The 25906-nt window shown below is 41.3% G+C and overlaps 1 protein-coding gene across 2 annotated transcripts in view; it reads right to left on the bottom strand.

Moving 5' to 3' along the window:
* Positions 1 to 25906, bottom strand: part of SPTLC3 (serine palmitoyltransferase long chain base subunit 3) — a 127476-nt gene that overhangs the window by 45985 nt on the left and 55585 nt on the right. For both annotated transcript variants that reach the window (XM_007165262.3, XM_057530231.1), the window contains exons 7-8: positions 25044 to 25137; positions 3188 to 3293 (exon numbers count right to left, since the gene is read on the bottom strand). In XM_007165262.3, coding sequence (XP_007165324.1) covers positions 3188 to 3293; positions 25044 to 25137 — 200 coding nt within the window. The remainder of the gene's footprint in view (positions 1 to 3187; positions 3294 to 25043; positions 25138 to 25906) is intronic.

The following is a 25906-nucleotide window of genomic DNA, read 5'->3' on the forward strand; positions in this document are numbered from 1 at the left end:
GAACCCTGTCCTCTGACACCCATCCTTCAGGAGTCAAACAGCTTCGCCATGCAGATGGCTTATTGTTTTCTGAGTTGCAACTTCCTCAACTGAAAATAAATTTGATGATGAAGACAGCTACCCTTGGTTGTGGGTTTACTATGCGCTGGGATTCTCCAAGCACTAGCTTATGTGATCTCATTTAATTCTTACAAAAGAACCCTATGAAGGGCACATAGTTATAGGCAGCAACACAGGATCTACACCCATGTCCCAGGCCTCCCTCCAAATCCTGACTCCCCTATACTCTATATATAAATATTAATACATACATGATCTATGGATGATGATATTATTATTGTTACTATTATTATTATTATCATAACTGCTTTTGTGGAGTTTACTGACTTCTTGGATTTGGTATCTAGCCTTTTCTACCTTGATACCTACCTGAAACTGTCTGATTTGGCTGACTGCTCTTTTTTGGAGTTTTGAAGAAATTGATTTATGTGAGCTGTATGTGGTAGGGAGACTTTGCCCATGGGGGCAAACCACAGCCAGAGATAAGAAAGATCTGGGGGTGAAACTCTAAGGAGGTTTTGTGTAGATTCTAACAAGGTATACATACATAATACATCTCTGGAAAGTAAGAGTACATTTGTCAACTACTGGTTTCACATTTGTAACCCTGGCCCTTTGGAAAATCTTGTGGGAAATAATTTCATTTTCTGGTGAGAGCAGCAAATGAGAACATCCATATGTTCCAGAACTCTACTCTAGGCTAGTCTTATTTTACAGACGAGGAAACTGAGGTTCCAGGAGGTACTGAGGTCTGTTTAAGAAGGGTCCTGTTTCCTATCTATGAATGAGTGCCTTTAGGTCACAGTCTCATTTAAAGACAAGATTCCTGTGCAGGTGAGAACAAAGGAACATCTCTGAGAAGGCAAGTCCATGGACAGTGGAGACTTCTCCCTGTATACATGTCGGGTCGATGGAGCTGCTGTGGTAGATTGCCTCCAAAGATGGTTGCCTGTAAGTCTTCCCCTCCCTGTATACACAAGCCAATCCTCCCATCAAAAGGTGGGGTCTGTTTCTCCTCCCCTTGAATCTGGGCTAGACTCGGGTCATGCTTTGACCAATAGAATATGGTGATGTTGTACCAGTTCTGGGCCCAGCCCTTAAAAGGCTGGCAACTTCTGCTTTCATTCTCTTGGAAGCCAGCCACCCTGTTGTAAGGAAGCTCTAGCTAGACTGCTGAACGAGAAAAGCCTACATATAGAGAAAGCACCCCAGAGAAGAGGAGAGAATAAGGCACCTCAGTCAGCAGCCAGTACCAAGAGCCCACATGAGTGAGTGAGGTCATTTTGGATGTTCCAGCCCCAGCCAAACACCCCATTGAAAGCAGCCGCACGAATGACCCCAACCCATGTCATGTGGAGCAGAGCTGCCCAGTTAGTCCAGACAACCCACAGTAGCATGGGAAATCATAACTCATTGCTGTGTAAGCCACTGTGCTTTGAGGTGGCTCGTTTCACAGCAGTAGGTCACTGGGCAGTCACCATTGCTAGTGAACCCTAAGCTGTGGTTTGTTGCCACCCTGTTTTGGAGCCGAAGTCCACACCTGGCTCCCCTATCCTCCTGATATCATGGTAGGACCCAGGCCCAACGTAGCCATTAGCAGAGGGGTTTCTTTGTGTAGCTGATGGGAATATTTGACAGTGAAACGCTGGTGGTCCACTTAATTCCAGCCATGATCAAAGTACTTAGAACCCAACTTCCCTTTAGTGAAGCCGAGTTCTGTTTATTTGCAGTTGGGCTCTGTTTACTCTGGTTAAAGGAGATGCCCGTCTGCTCTCCCTCCGCTGATCCGTGCTCCCACCATTCCAGGCTTGATTGACAGGTGTTTAGATAAAGGCCTCCCCTCCCAGGCTGGCATCTGGCACAAATCACACAGGGAGAAAGACCCGTGCTTGAGGCTATGACAGCCCAGAGTCAAGATGAGATTATTTCCTAAAAGTAGCAAGTTCAGGGCCAGTGAGGGGTTACATTATTCTACAGCAGGGTTTCCCAAACTCGGCACTGTTGACAATCTGAGCCGGATAATTCTCCGCTGTAGGGGACTATCCTGTGCGTTGTAGGAGGCTTAGCAGCATATCTGGCCTCTTCCCACCAGATGCCAGCAGGACTTTACTGCAGTTGTGACAACTGAACATTGCCAAATGTGCGTGTGTGGTGCCCCCAAGGATGGATTCCATTAGCTTCGGAAAAAAAGGCTGCTCCTGATCTCAAGTCTCCTTTGCAGCCACACTTCCCCTTGTTGGGAAGTTAAGCCCTCATTCCCTTCCTTTTAATCTTGTTCACTTTCCCATAATTAATCCAGAGGAAACATTGCCCTTGCTTCTTCTAACATGAAGATTGAGAATTGATTTAGGAGTGAGTAACTCTGAAGTAATGTTTCCTTGACTCATGGACTAGGGCATCCACCAGAAGACAAACTTGGGAGCAGTTTCTACCTTAGTAACGATCATCAATTCAGACATAGAATGAAGCAAATTCAATCACAACCAGCAATATAAAAGTGCAGCTCTGACTGGCTTAGTGGATGTTTTGTCTGCTCAGCCTAAAAGCTGTGGGAAGACTGAGCATGCCTTCAGATGCTAAGACCATCTCCCCCTCTTCCCAGCTCTGCATCAAGAACTGTACTCCAGGTTAGTCTTACCTTGAAGAAAATGTGCAGGCTTTTTTGTAGTCTGATGCCAACAATTGGCTAAGTTCAGCAAGCCTGGGGTTTGGGTGCACTATTGAGTTAGGGGCAGCTGGGTGCCCATCAGCAGTATCTACTTTCCTGCCTTTGTCATAAAGGCAAAGAGTGTTCTGAGGTTGAATAACCTATCCCCTAAAAGCCTTTGAAACTGTGGGGCAGCCAAAGGTAGTGGAATCAATACAAGTTAACAATGCTCTGTCAGGACGTTTCTGAAGACACCTTCTTAAGTATGCCAGCCTCCAAGGTGCTCCGCCATATGTACGGTCATTGAAAAGACAGGTGACCCAAGACCTGATGGTTCACATTGATAGCTCTGACTCAGGTTCCTTCATAACACCTATATCTAACTCATTTTTCCATCTAACTAGGAGAGGTCAGCCTTGCCCCATCTGTCAGCTCGCTGTGGGCCTCAGTGTGTGAATAGGTCTCTGGTTATTTACATACCTGTAGATGCCCTCCACTAGGATGAGAATCTTTTTCCAAGCTCTGCGGGTTCGAGGCTGACCGTAGATTACAGCATCTCTCAGGAGCTTCTCTAGGCTTTGCATGTCTTTAAATAATACACACAAAAAAATTGAGTCATGAGAGGGCTTTTCTTTTCCTCCTTCATTTTCTTTTTGGAGAAGGCAGCAGATATTTTAGGCTCAGACTTGGACCCGAACTTTCAGAGAGCAAAGTCAAAGTCAGAGAACACCTTGGGGGAGAGACAAGTCTAGTTTTTAGTAAAAGTTAACTCTGACAAGCTGAGTAGGCAGATTTGTAAAGCCAGCAGAATAAACCTCTAGTGGAGGCACATAGTTTCACAGGGTCTTCAAAGGCTGTCCTCACCTGCCTTAGCAGAGATTGCAGCTTTACATTAAATGCATTTCTTACACTTAAGCTTTGTTGCCAGGTGAAAATTAGCCCTGAGGGATATCATTAACTAACACTCACCAGTCAATGGCTTAGCCGCCAGCATGGTAGAGTTTAGCTGGGTTTGCACAGAACAGCAGCATTTTGGGCTGGCAGGGGTCTCACTGCCTAAGTTTTGGGAGGTGGGTAAATGGATGTGGTGTGGAGGCCATGTTCTGGTACAAAGCAGTCCTGGTTTCTTTCAAAACTTTAAGGCAGTGCCATTTTTTGTCATTTATCCACCAGTGGGTCTCAGACTTCAGAGACTGTGAATCATCATTTGGGGAACCAGTAAAAATGTAGATTCCCTGTCTCACTCCTAGAGATTCTGGACCAGTTTGTGTGGGATGGGGTCCACAAGGGTTCATGTTTGGGGTCTTGGCACTCCTGGGTCCATCACTCAAAGCCAGACCTATATTTTGAGCTACATAACTGTTTTCCAAATTTTAGACAAAACCATGGGTACCTCAAACTCAGCATTTCCAAGATAGAACTTGTTGCAGATGGCATTACTGGCCCCAATTCCTACACTCTCCCAATTGGAGTCCTTTGACATGTGACCTCAGAGCCCTTCCACTAAAAGAATGGAAGATGTTTCCCTGTCTCTGGCTTGGGTTCAGCCGAGTGACATGCTTTGGCTAATAGAATCCAGGGAAGAGAGAGCAGGTTAGTTCCGTGCCTCAGCCTTAAGAGGCCTTACACGTTTCTGCTTTTCCTCCTGTGCTTCTACCAGTAACATGAAAAGAACACTCCCAGGCTAGTCCACAGGTCCTGGGAGGGTCCCAGGAGAGGCTGAGAGACAAGTAGGGCACAGTTAGCCCAGCCCACTTGCAGTCATGAGTAAGAAATAAGTGATATTTGTTGGATGCTACTGAGGTTTCGAGGTTGTTTGCTACGGGACTAGCTAAAGAATGCAGTCTGCAAAGGCAGTTCCTGATCTAGTCCTTGGCTATCTTCCTCATATGGTTTCTCAATGTTCCCCAGCACACAGCCTCCCATCTCTCTTACATACTTCCCCCCTCTTGTCTGTCTGGAGAACCTCCACCCACCATGCAAGCCTCCACTCAAACTCTTTTGGCCAATAGGACAGATTTTCTTTCTTCTTTGTGTCCTTGATGACTCATCTATTCTGGATTTAAGCACTCATCACACTGCTCATTATTTGAGCTCATGTCTCTCCTCCAGGGAAGGCAGGGACCTTATCTTATTCATCCTTTTAGCCCTAGTCCTAATGCACAGTGCTAGAGCTAAAGCGATATGTGATAGTTGAATCACTTGACTTTTCATGGAAAAGATTGTAGACCAGGAAACAGGAAAGGGAATGACACTTTGGGATCTAAATAGGAATTATGAGAAAGGATAAATGCCTCATGCCTGCAGTAATATTTCTTTAATTAACTGCTTTTTTAGCTTTTTTTTTAACATCTTTATTGGAGTATAATTGCTTTACAAAGGTGTGTTAGTTTCTGCTGTATAACAAAGTGAATCAGCTATACGTATACATATATCCCCATATCTCCTCCCTCTTGCGTCTTCCTCCCACACTCCCTATCCCATATCTTCTGAGTCTTCACGTAAGATGTAGTGTTGTTTTAGTGTCACTACAACACTGACCACTAGATGGCAGCCAAGGAAACAAAGCAGCCTTCTTATTTTGAGAATTTCAGGGATAACAAACGTTCATCTTTAGACATTTTGCTTTCTGCTGGGTTCCTAAAATGTTGAAGTAACCCATGTGATTGGGGGAAGCAGCTCCCTTTTCTATAATCCACCGCAGGCCTGTTAGTCTCTGAAGGGAATAAAGAGCTGTTGAATATAAGTATACCTGCTTACAGAGTTTTTCCTTCTGGGACTTGGAATTTACAAGTTTTTATACAGAAATGACACATGGTGAGTGTGACTCCTGTGCCATAGTAATAAAAGCAAACCCAGACTCCAGAGAGTGGGCACAGAGGGAGCCAACCTCCACATAACAAAGGCCGCACACGACAAAGCCACAGCAGCCAACATCGTTCTCAATGGTGAAAAACTGAAAGCATTTCCTCTAAGATCAGGAACAAGACAAGGCTGTCCACACTCACCACTATTATTCAACATAGTTTTGGAAGTCCTAGCCACGACAATCAGAGAAGAAAAAGAAATAAAAGGAATACAAATTGGAAGAGAAGAAGTAAAACTGTCACTGTTTGCAGATGACATGATACTATACATAGAGAATCCTAAAGATGTCACCAGAAAACTACCAGAGCTAAGCAATGAATGTGGTAAAGTTGCAGGATACAAAATTAATGCACAGAAATCTCTTGCATTCCTATACACTAATGATGAAAAATCTGAAAGAGAAATTAAGGAAACACTACCATTTACCATTGCAACAAAAAGAATAAAATACCTAGGAATAAACCTACCTAAGGAGACAAAAGATCTGTATTCAGAAAACTATAAGACACTGATGAAAGAAATCAAAGATGACACAAACAGATGGAGAGATATACCATGTTCTTGGATTGGAAGAATCAATAGTGTGAAAATGACTATACTACCCAAAGCAATCTGCAGATTCAATGCAATCCCTATCAAATTACCAATGGTATTTTTTACAGAACTAGAACAAAACATCTTAAAATTTGTATGGAGACACAAAAGACCTCGAATAGCCAAAGCAATCTTGAGGGAAAAAAACGGAGCTGGAGGAATCAGCCTCCCTGACTTCAGACTATACTACAAAGCTACAGTTATCAAGACAATATGGTACTGGCACAAAAACAGAAATACAGATCAATGGAACAGGAAGCCCAGAGATAAACCCACGTATCTATGGTCAACTAATCTATGACAAAGGAGGCAAGGATATACAATGGAGAAAAGACAGTCTCTTCAATAAGTGGTGCTGGGAAAACTGGACAGCTACATGTAAAAGAATGAAATTAGAACACTCCCTAACACCATACACAAAAATAAACTCAAAAGCAAACCGAAGTGAACTAAATTAGCAGTCACTTAAAAGTGAATATTCTAAGATTTTCAAAAATCTATACACGCAGAGATTATTGTACTGTTTATGCAATCAAGAGGGTCACATACATGTTAGAGCCTGAGTTTGGGAGTTTAAATGAACCCCACTAAAGAAGAGAAATTTCTCTCCATTCTTTTAATATCGGGCAGGACAGAAAACAAGGCTACAAAAGACCTTGATATGTTTTTTGCATTTTGCAGATGGCAGGAACTCATAGTGTTTGTCATGAATGGAGAGTTCGATGAGGAGAAGCTTTTAGCAGAACTTCAGAAAACCCTCCGTGTCCACACACTGGGATCCTTGAGCAAAGGGAAGATCAATCAGCCATTGTTCCGCCTTGGGGAACAAACTCACTAACCTCTTAGAATCACAGAAGCTAGACAGAGAAAGGTATGACTTCACTCACTGTGGGATTCTGGACCCATGTTAACATCTGGTAGTTTTTGATTTTTAGGTCCTTGCTCTATAATTCTACAGTGTGTGGGTCACAGACCCATAGGATTCAGGGGATTGTGGTTTATGTTCTTGCAGGCCTTATGAGGTTCTACTGTTTCAGCAAATCACATGCTAACATCTGCAAGAGATTTTCAAATAATGATGCTTATTAAAGCACTTATACCCACATTACGTTAATCCTCATGACACCTCTGAACGATTAGGTTTTGGGTTTTTTTTTCAGATAAACAAACTAATGCCAGAAGATTTGTAAAACCAATAACAACCAAACAACAACAACAACAACAACAACAAAACAACAAAAAACAAAAGACCCTAAGCCCAAACAACCCAGCTTCTTGTCAGAGTATAGAGAAAATCCTGAGATACAGAAATTAAAAGAATACAGTTGATGCCATCAAGGTGCACCCACACAGTGCTACTGTACCATCATGTTACAAAGTTATAATGACACACTGTGGACTTGTAATCACCACAAATTTGAGTACCAACAACGCCTTAGACATTATTCACCACCAAGTCTGGCTTATCAAGGCGGGGTCCTTTGGTTTGTGACGGACTGAGAGGAGGGAGTCGGCATGGTGGGTGATGAGACGTGGCCTGGGGTCCACGTTCTGGTGCAAAGCAGCCCTGGTTTGTCATGGGTTAGGGAATTACTAAATCCCAGGGAGAGCCCAGCTATGTGCCCAAAGCTCCAATCAGGCTTAGGTGACAATGATGCTCTGCGAGCCTGTTCCTGCACCTGTCCTTAAATTCAAAACCCTCATAATATCAGCAAGCCTCCGGGATCTGCGGAAACTACACATACAAACCTGTGAGAAGAGAGCCCAAGTCAACAAAGAAGCCGTAACCTTCTCAGAAGGGAGGTTGGTGTAGTTCCAAAAGTGTCTTCCTAAAGATAAGAACTAGGTCTCTGGCTTCTTTCTTACTTTCCTGTACAGCAAAAACTCTCTTTCTCCTGCCTTGGCTGCCTCTTTCCTCATCTCTTGTGCAACTGAGCTTTTGTTGAGACACGAGAACTTGGCCACCCCTCCATGCCCTGCCCTGCTCTCCATCTAGGGCCCGTGGTCGGGGCTGAAGGGCAGCCTCCACTTTCCTTGTGCTGCCCAGAGTGCTTGCTGGTTCACCCTCATCACTCAAAGCTCCAGGAAACCTGCCTCCACCTGCATTTAGATATGTCCTCTTGTTCCCTGCTCCGTGGGCTTCTTGCCAAAATCTTTTCATGCCTACACAGGATAGACACTCAACAGCTATTTCTTAAGTGAAAAGATGGTTGGATGATGAAGAAATACTATTTGTTACTCTAATTCCTTGCCTCCCCCCATCTTTTCCCTGTTCCTCGTGTTCCTTCAGGGATAATCAGTTTCATCCTTCAATATTGAGCCCAAATGTGAACTATTAAGCAGTAGGTACTTAAACAACTGTGAATGATGATAAACTATTCTTATTTTTAAGATGGTTTGGGGGGAACTGCCCCCTTGTGTAACCTTTGGGGGAAAACATAATCATAATGTCCAGTTCTGGCCAGCAAAGCAAATATTTCTCTCAAAGTGACATTTATAGAGTCTCCTCCATGAGATCAATGAGGGCATTTCTGATGCATTGAAAAATGGGTGCGGGACTTCCCTGGTGGCACAGTGGATAAGACTCCACACTCCCAATGCAGGGGCCATGAGTTCGATCCCTGCTCAGGGAACTAGATCCCACATGCATGCCACAACTAAGGAACCCGCCTGCTGCAACTAAGACCTGGCACAACCAAATAAATAAATAAATATAAAAAAAAAGTTAAAAAAAAAAAGAAAAATGGGTGCCTTCAGTTTTGCAAGGCAGTTTGGATACATACTTTGGTTCAGGTCTTCTGAATGGGTCTGCAAATATGTTTGCAGGTGTCACATGGTCTTTTGTAGGTCAAAGAAGCAAGGTGAGCTTCCTGGAAGTAGACAAAAGGCAGCTGGGAGCAGAGGAGCTGGGCTGGGCAGAGGGTGAGGTAGGTGCGAGGGGCAGGGCCTACTTACCCAGGGGAGAGGGTCATCCCAGAAACTTCTGGCCTTGGGCACATGAGGTGAAGAATGGGTAGAGCCTAATGCACGGGGACAGAGTGTCCCATGCACTCAGGCTCTGGGCCTGATGAAGCATGGAGGGCTCTGATCCTTAGAGAAGGGTCTGTGGGACTAGACAGAATGCTGAATAGGATCCCTGGGGAGTGGGGTCAGTGCAGGAAGGTGAGCCTTGATTCAGGGAGCACTGTGGGAGCCCAGGGGTCAGCACCTGGATCCTGCATCTCAGGTCAGGGTGCAGTCAAGGGCGCCCAGTGAATGCTGGCTGCGTCCGCCTAACCCAACTGCCCTGACCCGGGACAGTTGCATGGGAGATGGAGGCTATGGAGTATTTCATACATCACTCTACCATCTGGGGGAGGCAGGGAATGGAAAGGAGGTCAAAGTTCATTGTGTTTAGAAATGGAAACTCTGAAGTCAGACCTCCTCAACTTAAATCCCAGCTCTGCCTCTTTCCAGCTGTCTCTAAACAAGTCACCTCACCACTTTGTGCCTCATTCTTCATCTGTAAAAAGGGGATAATCGGTAGGTGACTTGTTGTGAAGTTGGGGCTAAAAGCAGTGAGTGCATGTGAAAGTTTCATTACAGCAAGGGTTGAATACTCTTACTGTTAAAAGATATAGGGACAATTGGTTTATGTGTTAAACAACCTAGTTCAGGAGTCTTGAGATTGAAAAGGTCGTGGCTTGTAAAGTAATCTAAGTGATGTTTATAGGTTTGACCTTCCACTCAAATGACACTCATGAGCCCTCACTCCGCAGAAGAGGTAGGGCTCAGAGTTTTCCCACAAACACTGCATCCTTTGTTCTTCTTCCTCTCAGCCTTTAAATGCCTCTAGATAGAATCCTGGTTCTTCCTCTCCACTTTTTTTTTTCCTAAACCACTTCAAATTCTTGGCCTGCTCATTCCTTTGACCTCATGGCAACTCTCCTAGCTGAAAAGACTGCTTCTCCTCTTCAAGACTAGCTCAAGAAGCCCTTTGTGACTCACTTGAGTACAGAGATTACCTACAGCCTTGCTGCTCCAAGTACAGTCCTGCACCAGCAGCATCAGTGTCTCCTGGGAGTTTGTCAGACATGCAGGTGCTCAGGCCCCTGCCCAGAAGTACCGAATCCAAGTCTGCATTTCAATAAGAACCCCCATGGTGACTCCTTGCACCTTAAAGACTGGGAAACATTGTTCTAGAATCTACATCGTATGCATTTACCAGTAAAGTGAGCAGATACAGGAAAAAAAATAACTCAGTTCTGATTTCCCCAAATCTCTGAAAGAAGTGGTTGACCTTTCCAGAGAGTTAAAATTCACCCAGGGTTTGAGGTCCTGGAATTCTCAGGGTGCTAATATACTCAGCCCAGAGGACATGTTTACCAAAGGCATCCGGGTACCCCATGGTGCTTGGACCCATTTCCTCAATGCACCAGAATCATGAAGGAGACCAAGCCTGTGGGTCCCTCGTTGGAGCTGATGCCTCGGCTTGTGCTGTAAAATGGCTGGAGAGTCTGTTTTGTGGTACCAATGAGTCACAAAGGCAAACTAAGGGTTGGCTATTTCCCTGAAGCTGCCCAAAGTAGAAAGTGCAAGGAGATATTCTCAGCACGTAGCCAGAGGGATTTAGAGACCAAACTTCAGCTTCTGAGTTAAGATTCATGTTACTAACAGGATAAGGCATCACACTAGATTGATTTTCACACAAGAATCCACAGCTGTCTGCGTCCTACATGTGGTCTGGCAGTAGCTGGACTTAGCGAGTGGGTAAGAGTGTCATCTAGAGCTGTCCATGTACCTGTATCCTCTCAGCCCAGCTCCTTAATGCAGACACAGGCTATTCTTTGTCCAAAACATATTTTTCTGGCTGTGGGAGCATACTCAGCCTGAGTCAGGACAGCCCTCAACCAACCACAAGTGGGAACTGGTACATAAATACCCCAGCTCCCACCCCTCAGGTGGGATAACACTGAGGCATGTCTATACTGGCACCCAGAGTTTCCTAGTAGGCTTGAGCTCCAGGTGTTTACTGTGCTAACATGCTTGACAACACGCCCTTTATTGGCCACCTCCCCTGCTCTGTCTTCATCCCCTGCTTCTCTGACTCATCCTGGGATCACTTCCTAAATAAATGACTTGCCTTCACATCCATGTCTCAGGTCTGCTCCTAGGGGAAATGAACCAAGACAAGAGCAACAGACTTGGGTTTGAATTTTGACTCTTACCGCCACGTGTCATGCGTGTGTCCTTGGGCAGGTCATTCAATCACTTTGAGCATTGCTTTCTCTTAATAAGTGGGAATAATGAAGAGAAATAGGAATCTGGATTTTTGTTAAATTTAAATGGTTGATTATATAAAGGGCTTAATGTAGTGCTTGGCAGCAGTGAATGCTGAATAAATGAGAGTTAGGATCTCAGTACAGTTGTCCCTTGGTATCCACGGGGGATTGGTTTCAGGAGCCCCTGTGGACACACGAATCTGCAAATGCTCAAGTCCTTTATATAAAATGGCATAGTGTTTGCATATAACCTACACACATCCTCCCATATACTTTAAATCATCTCTAGGTTATTTATAATACCTAATACAATGTAAATGCTGTATAAATAGTTGCCAGCACGCGATAAAGTTTTGCTTTTTGTAACTTTCTGGAATTTTTTTCCCAAATATTTTCCATCTGTAGTTGGTTGAATCTGATGGGTGTGGAACATGCAGAAATGGAGGGCTGACTGTAATTGTAACATTTGCAATCCAGGAATAAATAAGCCCTGGTGATAAATTCTGCTAAAACTGCACTTCTGAGTTGTCTACTTTTCCTTAGAGAGTATAGCTTTTGGGTGTTCTGATTTTGTTCAGTTCCTCATTCTGATTTTGTGGGAAATAAAGAAATGATGAATAGCTTGAAGTTATTGGTCAATCCAGGTCACATAGAATTCAAAGTTTATTATGATGGTCTGCAATGGTTTGACTACACTTCAGGTATATTTTTCTCATACAGAATGCAAAAATTCAAGGGCCCAGAATTCTGATTTATTTACTATGGTTCTAAATAACAAGTGGGTATCCTCTAGTATTGATCTACATAAAAATAGGACCTCTTCTCCCCCCAAAGTCAGGAGAGTATCCTTAAGATATAAGCAGAGGACACAGGTGGAGCAAAGTCCAGGAAAGCAGAGCAAGTGTAGTTGTATGAAATCCCATAATCCTGATGTTTAAGAACATTCCAGTTTAGGGGGCCATTCTTAAACTCCATCTCATAAGTTATTAGCTCCTATCTGGGCTGGTTGCATGCCTCCTGCACACATAGGAAGGCAACTTTCATCTTCTGCAGATCCTTCAAAAAATCTCCATGTTATCATTTCAATCTGCATGGATACGTATTAAGGATTAAAGCACCATTGTTTACTGAGGTGTTTAGTATTATCCTGGGAACAGTAAAACAAGATAGAGCGCCAGCAGCAACTGATGCCTTACCTATTAGGACTCCACTTAATTATTTTCCCCTCTATATGCCATCTCACCTCCAGGACCTCTCAAGTGAGAAGTCATTTCAAGGACCCTGGAGGTAGCCTTGCTCTCAAAGGTGGCTGTTTCTGTGGTGTAAATACAACAGCAGAGAGAGTTGTTCATGGGTAAAAGTCCTGTTGAGCACATTAGTGAGTGAGAACAAGGGATCTGTGTACCTGAGAATGAAAGTGTATTAGTTTCTTACAGCTGCTGGAAAAAATTAACACAAATGTAGGGCTTTACGAAACACAAATTATCTTACAGTTCTGGAGGCCAAAACTCTGAAATGGGTCTTACTGGGCTAAAACCAAGTCGAGGTGCTTTCCTTTCTGGAAGCTGGGTCGGGGGGGGGGGGACCCATTTCCTTGCTTTTTGCAGCTTCTAGAGGCTTCTGGCATTCATTGGCTGTGGTTTCTTTGATCTCCAAAGCCAGCAATGGCTTGAAGTTTTTCTCACATGGCATCACTCTGACACTCACTCCTCTGTTTCCCTTTTCCACATTTAAGGACCCTGTGATTACCCTGGACCCCGTGCAACCTCTTTACTTTAAGATTATCTGAGTAGCAACCTGAATTCCATCTGGATCCTTCATTCCCCTTTATCACAAAATATAATATGGTCACAGGCTCTGGGGATTAAGACACAGGCATGTTGGGGGACCATTATTCTACCTCCCACAGAGAACTAAAGAGCCATAGCAGTTCATACATGACAGAATGTCATGGATTAAATGATGGACTCTGACCCTCACTGCATGCAATCCTTAATTGGGAAAAGCAGGATTTGTACAGACAGTGCCAGGCTTCACCACTGAGGGGCTCTATGATCTTGGACAGGTATACAACAACCTATTTAGGCCTGAATCTCCTCACCTGTAAATGAGGACCGTCCACAGCGTTAAATAAATACATAAGAGAAGGTTATTAGCTCAGCATCTGGCACAGAGTAAATTCTCAATAAGTGCTATTTGCTGGTATAACATAACCACAGCGAACATGTATTATAAAGATATAGATAAGAAGTGTTATCTATTATCTGGCGGTATAAACAGAGAGCATGAGGGTTAAGTTACTGAATGTTTTAAAAGCTGTGTAAAATTGGAAGATAAAATGAAATCCTTGAATTATAATTTCGGCAAAGGATTAAGGAATTACAATTTTGTCTGAAAATAATTTCAAACTTAACAAAAATATTTGCAAGAATAAGAATACTACAAAGAACACCCAGGTACATTTTACCCAGATTCATCTATTAACACTGAATCCCATTTACTTTATCATTCTATCATCTATCTATTATCTATCTATCTATCTATCTATCTACCTACCTATCTATCATCTATCTATCTATCATCATCATCATCTCTATAGAATTTCCAAGGGAAGACTAGTGAATGGTACAATTTGGGCTGAATTCCAAATGATAAATGCAGATAGAGAAGGTGAGATATTGCGATTTGTAGTAAGAAATGATGTATTTGGTCTTCATCCACTACACTGTTCCTGGCACATAGCTCCTAAAACACTTAGAATTTCCTGAGTGCTGAAAGCTATATTGGTGTCTTTTGTTATGTTAATGATGTGACTTTTGGAAAGCACCTAAGGATGGGGACTGGTTGCCAGGGGAACTGACCAGTGATTAGAGGGTTGGAATTTTCAGTCTTTCCTCCCAACCTCTGGGGAGGGTTAGGGGCTGGAGATTGAGTTCAATCACCAATGGCCAATGGCCAATGATTTAATCAACTGTGCCAATGAGACCTCCATAAGCCCCCAGAAGGATGGGGTTCAGAGAGCTTCTGAGTTGATGAAACAAACCTGGAGATTCAGGGAGAGGTTGTGGAAGCTCCTGCATGCTTTCCCACCCACCTTGCCCTGTGCATCTCTTCCATCTGGCTGTTACTGAGTTATAACCTTTTATAGTTAGCTGATAATCTAGTAAGTAAACTGGTTTCCTGAGTTTTGTGAGCTGCTCTAGCAAATTAGTTGAACCTAAAGGAGAGGGTGATGGGAACTTCTGATTTTTAGCTGGTCACTCAGAAGAACAGGTGACAACCTGGACGTGAGATTGGCATCTGAAATGGGGACAGACCTGTGGAGTCTGATGCCGTCACCAGGTAGATAGTGTCAGAAATAAGTTGAATTGTTGGATGCCCAGCTGGTGTTGCAGAATTTCTTGTTGGTGTAGAGAACCCCACACACATTGGAATTGGTTCCTGAATCATTAACGGGACAAGAGAACTGCTTTGAGGAGAGCTGATCTTTACAATCCATAAAGACAAATCTTTTCCACCTGATGCTCTTCAAAGTTTTAACTCAAAGTTGCTTGTATCTCTGTTTTCAGCTCCCCTGGACACCTGGGAGGGCTACTAAATGCTGTGAGAAAAGCTAATCCCTCCAAGGGACAGCATGGCACACAGCAGAACAGGCACTTTTCCTTGCTTCTTGAAGTACATACATCTTGGCTTATATACATGTCTTTGTGGCTCTACATTAACTGGCCAAGGCCTTAATTTTAAGGCTCTTCTCCAGTAGTTCAGCCCCACACTCAGGACACACTTGGGGGTCTTGCTGTCTTTGCACACTGCAGATTAGTCTTCTGTTTGAAACTTCCTTTCCCTCACCCCTGATTAGAATTCTCTTAATCCTTCAAAGTCTATGGCAAATGCTATGCATTTCATGCAGTCCCCTTAATGAGATGACCTCTGCATTCTTCTGGGTCACCATAATGTTCTCTACTATCCCTTAGTGGCGGTGGTGATGACAATGACGAGGATAATAATAATCATAATAACACAGCAGGTACAAACAATTCAGTAGTTTCTATTACCAGGTATTGTGCTAAGCACTTCATATTCCTTCTCCAGCATATCATGAATCAGGCATCATAATAGAGACTATTTTTGGAATTAGTAAATAGAGATCTAAGAAGGTTAAGTAATTTTCCTAGGACCACATGATAATAGGCTATAGAACAAGGACACTAATGTTTACGTCAAGGCCTATACTTGTTAGAAAAAATACCAAATTGATGGTTTTAAATTTATATATGCTGTATGATAATTAACATTTTAGGAAAATTTATTTATAAGGAAATGTATAGATCTTAAGTGCACAATGCAATGAATTTTAATAAGAACGTGAGCATCACCCCACTCAAAATAACAACATTTCTATCACCCCAGAAAGTTTTTCATGCCTCTTCTTACTAATTTTCCTCCCCTACAAGGAGAGGCGAATATTGTTGTGATTTATATCACCACAGAATTGTTTTATCTGTTTTTGAGTTTTCTATAAACAAATTCATACTGTATGTACTCTTTTGTATATGGTTTATTTAATTAAAAATGATGTTTCTTGAGAGTCATCCACTTTGTATCAGTAGTTTATTCCTTTTTTATTGTAGACTTGTCTTCTATTATATGAATAAGACTTTTTTTTCCTATTCTCCTATTGATAGATATTTGGGTTGTTTCCAGTTTTGAGTATTATGAATAAAGCTCCTATGAACAGTCTTGTACAAACCTTTTAGTGGACATATGCTTTCATTTTCCTGGGAATTCTGAGCCGTGGGATTTCTGGGTCATAGCATAGGGATGTGTTTAGCTTTACAAGATTTGCCAAAGGGTTTTCTAAATGAGTTGTGCCACTTACACTACAGTTATGGGATGGGTGAGTGTTCTAGTTGCTCCACACCTCTGACAACATTTGATGTCATCTTTTGGATTTTAACTATTCCGGTGGGTGTGAAAAGATACATTTGTCAAAGCCTTTACTCTTAACCACTGCCCAATACCACTGTGGCCCTTTTTCACTTCAACCCATGATAATTACTTTTGTATATATCTGCTCCTCCTGCTAGATTGTAAGCTCTCAGTTAGCTAAGATATTACCTTATCATTTTTATAGTTCTCCAAAGCCCTAACATAGCGCCTGAATCAGAAAAGTGGTTTGATAAATGTTTAGTGAGTTTTGGCTTAGAACACTTTTTCTGCATTTTGTGACTCCCTTTACCAACTTTAGACCAGCAGTGTAAAAGAGTGCTCATCATGGTGACAGGAAGCCTGAGGATAGTTAATGTGACAAGGTGTGTCTGGTGATATATCTCCGGGCATACTGGCAAGATCCAGGGTCAGCTTAGACTAAATGAGTTTAGAAAATAACCTTATATTAGGGCTTATATCCCTCACTATGCATCAGAATCATGTGGGGAGCTCTGAAGAAATGCAACTGCCTTGGTCCCAACCTGAATATTTTGATCCACTTGTTTTGTAGGTGGACTGAGTCATTGACCTTTCATAGATATTCCTAGATGTTTCTATTGTGCAACTAGGACCGTGACATTCCTTTGCCCTCAGTAGAATTGAGTGAAGAAATGAGAGGCTGCCATTGATAGATGTTTCTCTCCAAGAGTGAGATCATCACGTTTAATCATATCCATGGATGCAACTACAGTTGAATAATTATCCACTATTTCCTTTATCCTTCCTCAAGAAGACAGAATTTTTGATCACCAATTACCTGCCTTGCCAAAGAATCAAAAAGGCATAGCACAGTGTTCTAATGTCAAAAGCATTTTCCTTCATCTCCTAATAAATTCATTTTTTGAACCCCTGAAAGATGTCTACACCAAATATGAATTCCCAACACTGTGAAGATAATTTGAATCTGGATGTAACAATTGATGATAAATGAAGAAAAAGGAACAGAACTGGAGGAACTAAACTTGGCTTATCAGAGATGAAAGCAAAGACTGAGTGGTTGATGTAACATTAAGAAATGGAGTCAACATATTTTGAATTAGCATTGAGCTAATGGTCAGAGTTGAGCTGTAGGTCTGAGGGGTCTCAAGTCTGGTTCTTGCAGAGTTCCTGGCCCTGAACTTCACTCTAGAGTATTCTTCTCACACAGCCACTGAAGGGGTTCAGTAAAGGCATAGCCAGAACTCACCCCACTCAGTGAGAGGATATATTTCATCAGAATAACTCTACAAGTTGGAAAAGGGGGGTCACTTTGGAATGCTCCCATGCATTGGCTTTCCTCTCCTGGGGGATAATTGTTTTACGGTTTGAGGTTTCTGTGAGGTGGGCACAACAGAACTGGAACAAGTCTTCCTCACTTCTTTGTTTTCTTCTTCTCACTTCAATCTTTGTTACTTCCTTGGAGAACGAAGGGAGAGTGCCAAGGAAGAGGAACAGGGAAAAGTGGAGGGGGAGGGAAAGCAGGAGAGAATAGCAGTGAGAAAGAAGAGAGAGAAAACAACTGTGTGTGTGTGTGTGTGTGTGTGTGTGTGTGGACACATGCATGCACACAGAAAGAAAGGAGAGTTCTGATGAGAGTAATGAAGAATTAGGATCAGGAACTTTGAACTAGGAGGATCCTTACACATCATATAGTTGAACACCTTCATTTTGCAGTTGGAAAACTGAGTACAAGAAAGAGGAAAGGATCTACACAAGGTGATGCAAAAAATCAGGGGCAGAGCTGGACGAGAGAACTCAGGTGTCCACCACCACCTCCTTCTAAGTATTTCCTAATACTTCCCATGCTGCCTTGACCTCATCACAAAACCTCACACCCAGGGGCCTGAAAGGGCACTGCAATGACACTGACTAAATGGTTTGTGTGTGTGTGTGTGGGGGGGTGGGTGGGGTGGGATAGTGAAAGGAGGCATTTAGGCTAAGGAACAAGATCACTTTTTACCTGACTATAAAATAAAACTTAAGTCTTCACATGGAAACAACCTAAATGTCCATTGACAGATGAATGGATAAAGAAGATATGGTGCGGCTACCAGCGGCTTCTGCGTAGAAAGAGTTCCCAAACACGGCTGCTGCTGGTGCCTGTCCCCAGGGAGCTCCACCTCTTCGGGGGACTCTCCAACACCAGCAGCCGTGTGGATGACAGGCTCTTGGTGCTCCAGCCAGGCTTCAAGGCTGTGTCTCTGAGGTGGGAGAGCCAAGTACAGGGCATTGGTCCACCAGAGACCTCCCAGCTCCATGTAATATCAAACGGCGAAAATCACCCAGAGATCTCCATCTCAATGCCAAGACCTAGCTCCACTCAACGACCAGCAAGCCACAGTGCTGGACACCCTATGCCAAACAACAAGCAAGACAGGAACACAAACCCACCCATTAGCAGAGAGGCTGCCTAAAATCATAATAAGGTCACAGACACACCAAAACACACCACCAGACATGGACCTGCCTACCAGAAAGACAAGATCCAGCCTCATCCACCAGAACACAGGCACTAGTCCCCTCAACCAGGAAGCCTACACAACACACTGAACCAACCTCAGCCACTGGGGGCAGACACCAAAAACAACGGGAACTACGAATCTGCAGCCTGTGAAAAGGAGACCCCAAATACCATAAGTTAAGCAAAATGAGAAGACAAAGGAACACACAGCAGATGAAGGAGCAAGGTAAAAACCCACCAGACCAAACAAATGAAGAGGAAATAGGCAGTCTACCTGAAAAAGAATAATGATAGTAAAGATGATCCAAAATCTTGGAAATAGAATGGAGAAAATACAAGAAACATTTAACAAGGACCTAGAAGAACTAAAGAGCAAACAAACAATCATAAAAAACACAATAAATGAAATTAAAAATTCTCTAGAAGGAATCAATAGCAGAATAACTGAGGCAGAAGAACGGATAAGTAACCTGGAAGATAAAATAGTGGAAATAACTACTGCAGAGCAGAATAAAGAAAAAAGAATGAAAAGAATTGAGGACAGTCTCAGAGACCTCTGGGACAACATTAAACGCACCAACATTCAAATTATAGGGGTCCCAGAAGAAGAAGAGAAAAACAAAGGGACTAAGAAAATATTTGAAGAGATTATAGTTGAAAACTTCCCTAATATGGGTAAGGAAATAGTTATTCAAGTCCAGGAAGCACAGAGAGTCCCCTATAGGATAAATTCAAGGAGAAACCTGCCAAGACACATATTAATCAAACTATCAAAAATTAAATACTAAGAAAAAATATTAAAAGCAGCAAGGGAAAAACAACAAATAAAATACAAGGGAATCCCCATAAAGTTAACAGCTGATCTTTCAGCAGAAACTCTGCAAGCCAGAAGGGAGTGGCAGGACATATTTAAAGCGATGAAAGGGAAAAACCTACAACCAAGATTACTCTATCCAGCAAAGATCTCTTTCAGATTTGATGGAGAATTTAAAACCTTTACAGACAAGCAAAAGCTAAGAGAATTCAGCATCACCAAACCAGCTTTACAACAAATGCTAAAGGAACTTCTCTAGGGAGGAAACATAAAAGAAGGGAAAGACCTACAAAAACAAACCCAAAACAATTAAGAAAATGGTAATAGGAACATACATATTGATAATTACCTTAAATGTAAATGGAGTAAATGCTCCAACCAAAAGGCATAGACTGGCTGAATGGATACAAAAACAAGACCCATATATATGCTGTCTACAGGAGACCCACTTCAGACCTAGGGACACATACAGACTGAAAGTGAGGGGATGGAAAAAGATATTCCATGCAAATGGAAATCAAAAGAAAGCTGGAGTAGCAATTCTCATTTCAGACGAAATAGACTTTAAAACAAAGACTATTACAAGAGACAAAGAAGGACACTACATAATGATCAAGGGATCAATCCAAGAAGAAGATATAACAATTGTAAATATTTATGCACCTAACATAGGAGCACCTCAATACATAAGGCAAATGCTAACAGCCATAAAAGGGGAAACTGACATTGGTACAATCATACTAGGGGACTTTAACACCCCACTTGCACCAATAGACAGATCATCCAAAATGAAAATAAATAAGGAAACACAAGCTTTAAATGATACATTAAACAAGGTGGACTTAATTGATATTTATAGAACATTCCATCCAAAAACAACAGAATACACTTTCTTCTCAAGTGCTCATGGAACATTCTCCAGGATAGATCGTATCTTGGGTCACAAGTCAAGACTTGGTAAATTTAAGAAAATTGAAATCGTATCAAGTACCTTTTCTGACCACAATGCTATGAGACTAGATATCAATTACAGGAAAAAATCTGTAAAAAATACAAACACATGGAGGCTAAACAATACACTACTTAATAACCAAGAGATCACTGAAGAAATCAAAGAGGAAATCAAAAAATACCTAGAAACAAATGACAATGAAAACATGATGACTCAAAACCTATGGGATACAGCAAAAGCAGTTCTAATAGGTAAGTTTATAGCAATAAAATCCTGCCTTAAGAAATAAGAAACATCTCAAATAAACAACCTAACTTTACACCTAAAGCAATTAGAGAAAGAACAACAACAACAAAAAAAACAAATTTAGTAGAAGGAAAGAAATCATAAAGATCAGATCAGAAATAAATGAAAAAGAAATGAAGGAAACAATAGCAAAGATCAATAAAACTAAAAGCTGGTTCTTTGAGAAGATAAACAAAATTGATAAACCATTACCAGACTCATCAAGAAAAAAAGGGAGAAGACTCAAATCAATAGAAGTAGAAATGAAAAAGGAGAAGTAACCACTGACACTGCAGAAATACAAAGGATCATGAGAGATTACTAGAAGCAACTATATGCCAATAAAATGGACAACCTGGAAGGAATGGACAAACTCTTAGAAATGCACAACCTTCCAAGACTGAACCAAGAAGAAAGAGAAAATATGAACAGACCACTCACAAGCACTGAAATTGAAACTGTGATTAAAAATCTTCCAACAAACAAAAGCACAGGACCAGATGGCTTCACAGGCAAATTCTATCAAACATTTAGAGAAGAGCTAACATTTATCCTTCTCAAACTCTTCCAAAATATAACAGAGGGAGGAACACTCCCAAACTCATTTTACGAGGCCACCATCACCCTGATACCAAAACCAGACAAAGATGTCACGACAAAGAAAACTACAGACCAGTATCACTGATGAACATTGACACAAAAATCCTCAACAAAATACTAGCAAACAGAATCCAACAGCACATTAAAAGGATCATACACCATGACCAAGTGGGGTTTATCCCAGGAATGCAAGGATTCTTAAATATATGCAAATCAATCAATGTGATACACCATATTAACAAAATGAAGGAGAAAAACCATATGACCATCTCAATAGATGCAGAGGAAGTTTTTGACAAAATTCAACACCCATTTATGATAAAAACTCTCCAGAAAGTAGGCATAGAGGGAACTTACCTCAACATAATAAAGGCCATATATGACAAACCCACAGCCAACATCGTCCTCAATGGTGAAAAACTGAAACCATTTCCACTAAGATCAGGAACAAGACAAGGTTGCCCACTCTCACCACTATTATTCAACATAGTTTTGGAAGTTTTAGCCATAGCAATCAGAGAAGAAAAAGAAATAAAAGGAATCCAAACTAGAAAAGAAGAAGTAAAGCTGTCACTGTTTGCAGATGACATGATACTATACATGGAGAATCCTAAAGATGCTACCAGAAAACTACTAGAACTAATCAATGAATTTAGTAAAGTAGCAGGATACAAAATTAATGCACAGAAATCTCTTGCATTCCTATACACTAATGATGAAAAATCTGAAAGTGAAATGAAGAAAACACTCCCATTTACCATTGCAACAAAAAGAGTAAAATATCTAGGAATAAACCTACTTAAGGAGATGAAAGACCTCTATGCAGAAAATTATAAGACACTGATGAAAGAAATTAAAGATGATACAAATAGATGGAGAGATATACTATGTTCTTGGATTGGAAGAGTCAACATTGTGAAAATGACTCTACTACCCAAAGCAATCTACAGATTCAATGCAATCCCTATCAAACTACCAACGGCATTTTTCACAGAACTAGAATAAAAAATTTCACAATTTGTATGGAAACACAAAAGACCCCGAATAGCCAAAGCAATCTTGAGCAAGAAAAATGGAGCTGGAAGAATCAGCCTCCATGACTTCAGACTATACTACAAAGCTACAGTAATCAAGACAGTATGGTACTGGCACAAAAACAGAAATATAGATCAATGGAACAGGATAGAAAGCCCAGAGATAAAACCACCCACATATGGTCACCTTATCTTTGATAAAGGAGACAAGAATATACAGTGGAGAAAAGACAGCCTCTTCAATAAGTGGTGCTGGGAAAACTGGACAGCTACATATATAAGAATGAAATTAGAACACTCCCTAACACCATACACAAAAATAAACTTAAAATGGTTTAGAGACCTAAATGTAAGACCAGACACTATCAAACCCTTAGAGGAAAACATAGGCAGAACACTCTATGACATAAATCACAGCAAGATTCTTTTTGACCCACCTCCTAGAGAAATGGAAATAAAAACAAAAATAAACAAATGGGACCTAATGAAACTTAAAAGCTTTTGCACAGCAAAGGAAGGCATAAACAAGACAAAAAGACAACCCTCAGAATGGGAGAAAATATTTGCAAATGAAACAACTGATAAAGGATTAATCTCCAAAATTTACAAGCAGTTCATGCAGCTCAATATCAAAAAAACAAACAACCCAATTCAAAAATGGGCAGAAGACCTAAATAGACATTTCTCTTAAGAAGATATACAGATTGCCAACAAACACATGAAACAATGTTCAACATCATTAATCATTAGAGAAATGCAAATCAAAACTACAATGCGATATCATTCCACACTGGTCAGAATGACCATCACCAAAAAATCTACAAACAATAAATGCTGGAGAAGATGTGGAGAAAAGGGAACCCTCATACACTGTTGGTGGGAATGTAAATTGATACAGCCACTATGGAGAACAGTATGGAGGTTCCTTAAAAAACTAAAAATAGAACTACCATACGACCCAGCAATCCCACTACTGGGCATTTACCCTGAGAAAACCATAATTCAAAAAGAGTCATGTACCACAATGTTCATTGCAGCTCTATTTACAGTAGCCAGGACATGGAAGCAACCTAAGTGTCCATTAACAGTTGAATGGATAAAGAAGATGTGGCACATATATACAATGGAATATTACTCAGCCATAAAAAGAAATGAAATTGAGTTATTTGTAGTGTGGTGGATGGACCTAGAGTCTGTCCTACAGAGTGAAGTAAGTCAGAAAGAGAAAAACTAATACCGTATGCTAACACATATATATGGAATCTAAAAAAAAAAAAAAAAAAAAGACATGAAGAACCTAGGGGCAAGACGGGAATAAAGACGCAAACCTACTAGAGAATGGACTTGAGGACACGGGGAGGGGGAAGGGTAAGCTGGGACAAAGTGAGAAAGTGGCATGGACATATATACACTACCAAACGTAAAATAGATGGCTACTGGGAAGCAGCTGCATAGCACAGGGAGATCAGTCCGGTGCTTTGTGATCACCTAGAGGGGTGGAATAGGGAGGGTGGGTGGGAGGGAGATGCAAGAGGGAAGAGATATAGGAACATATGTATATGTATAACTGATTCACTTTGTTATAAAGCAGAAACTAACACACCATTGTAAAGCAATTATACTCCAATAAAGATGTTAAAAAAAAAAGAAGATATGATTCACATACACAATGGAATACAACTCAGCCATAAAAAAGAATGAAATAATACCATTTGCAGAAATATGGATGCAACTAGAGATCATCATACTAAGTGAAGTAAGTCAAACAGAGAAAGACAAATACCGTATAATATCATTTATATGTGGAATCTAAAATATGACACAGATGAACCTATCTACAAAACAGAGACAGACTCACAGACATAGAGAACAGACTTGTGGACCTCCAAGGGGGAGGGGGAGTGGGGGAGCGGTGGACTGGGAGTTTGGGGTTAGTAGATGCAAACTATTATGTATAGAATGGATAAACAACAAGGTCCTACTGTACAGCACAGAGAACTACATTCAACATCTCGAGATAAACCATAATGGAAAAGAATATAAAAAAGAATGCATATATAAGTGAGTCACTTTGCTGTACAGCAGAAATTATCACAACACTGTAAATCAACTGTGCTTCAATGAAAAAATAACTTAAAAAAAACAACTTAAGTCTTTAAACTTTCTCAAGGCAGAGTTACAAAAGAGGAGGCATTATCACACTTCTGATAATTACGTGCAGTCTAAGAGCTCAGTCATGGCTTCAGAGGCCGTGCTGCAAGACCACTAATGACAGCGACACTAATGTGTTTGGGTTACACTTAGCAATCTGGGTGTTTAATGCAGTTCAACCATTTGTTCCAGGTCAGCAGAGGTTAACAAGCCAGTAGTGAGTATAAACATGACTGTGTTTCATTAGCTAAGCTCCCAGGTCGAAGAGCAAGGACTAAGCCCCATCAATAATCTTTACTTTTGTCTAGAAGCAAGAGGTACCTATTGGATAAAAACACTGATACTCACTGTTGTGTTTGAAGATCCTTATGGTTGCACCCGAGAGTCGGGCCCCAAGCACAAGAGATGCATGGTTTAACTCATCGCTTAAAATGAGGCATCCCTGGTAGAAAACAAGCACATGAAACATAGGCCAATAAATAAAATGAAGGGAAAACAACACGTGGGAACAGGGACTCACTTTAAGATCTATAACACAGATTCTCCAAAACCCTCTTTAATTTTAAAAGGCCAAGAGTTTAAACTGGTGTCTACGTAGATAAAATCCTCTAGAGCAATTTGCTTTTGGAGTTGTGGATCTATTAAGGGTTAACACATTTTTGAAACATTTGCATATAATTTTCAGCAGAGGAGGTCATCCAAGATCTTGGTTAAGCACCGGGTAGAGTCCAAAGGATTGATGGTTGGCAGGAAAACTAATATGATTTTGGGTGTGTTGTGGATTTACTCAGGCTTTTCAATCCCATGCTGGATTATTTGGAATGGTTTTGGGGCACTCCTACTGGAAGGCAGGTATAGTTTCTGCAAAACATTTCAAGCTCTTGTTTTCTGATCCTCATTCCCTCCTATATTAACATCCATGTAGACAGGCATCACTGCTTTACAGTTAAAAACTTTGCATCTGGAAAAGTACGGATGGCAATTCAGTCTGAGGCAAGGAGAGAAGGTCACTGTAATTTACTGCTTATATAAATTACTGTTTGTAAAATTACTTTCCTTTATTAATTTAAAGATTTCTAAATTATGAAATTGCTCAAGCAGACTCAAAATGCAGAGGCATGCAAAAAAATTAAAGACCTTTTTTTAATGGCCACCCAGAATCTTAGAGTTCTCCCTTATATTTTAGAAATCTCACACATGATACATTTTTA

Source organism: Balaenoptera acutorostrata, chromosome 15 (assembly GCF_949987535.1).
Source record: "Balaenoptera acutorostrata chromosome 15, mBalAcu1.1, whole genome shotgun sequence".
NCBI lineage: Eukaryota > Metazoa > Chordata > Mammalia > Artiodactyla > Balaenopteridae > Balaenoptera > Balaenoptera acutorostrata.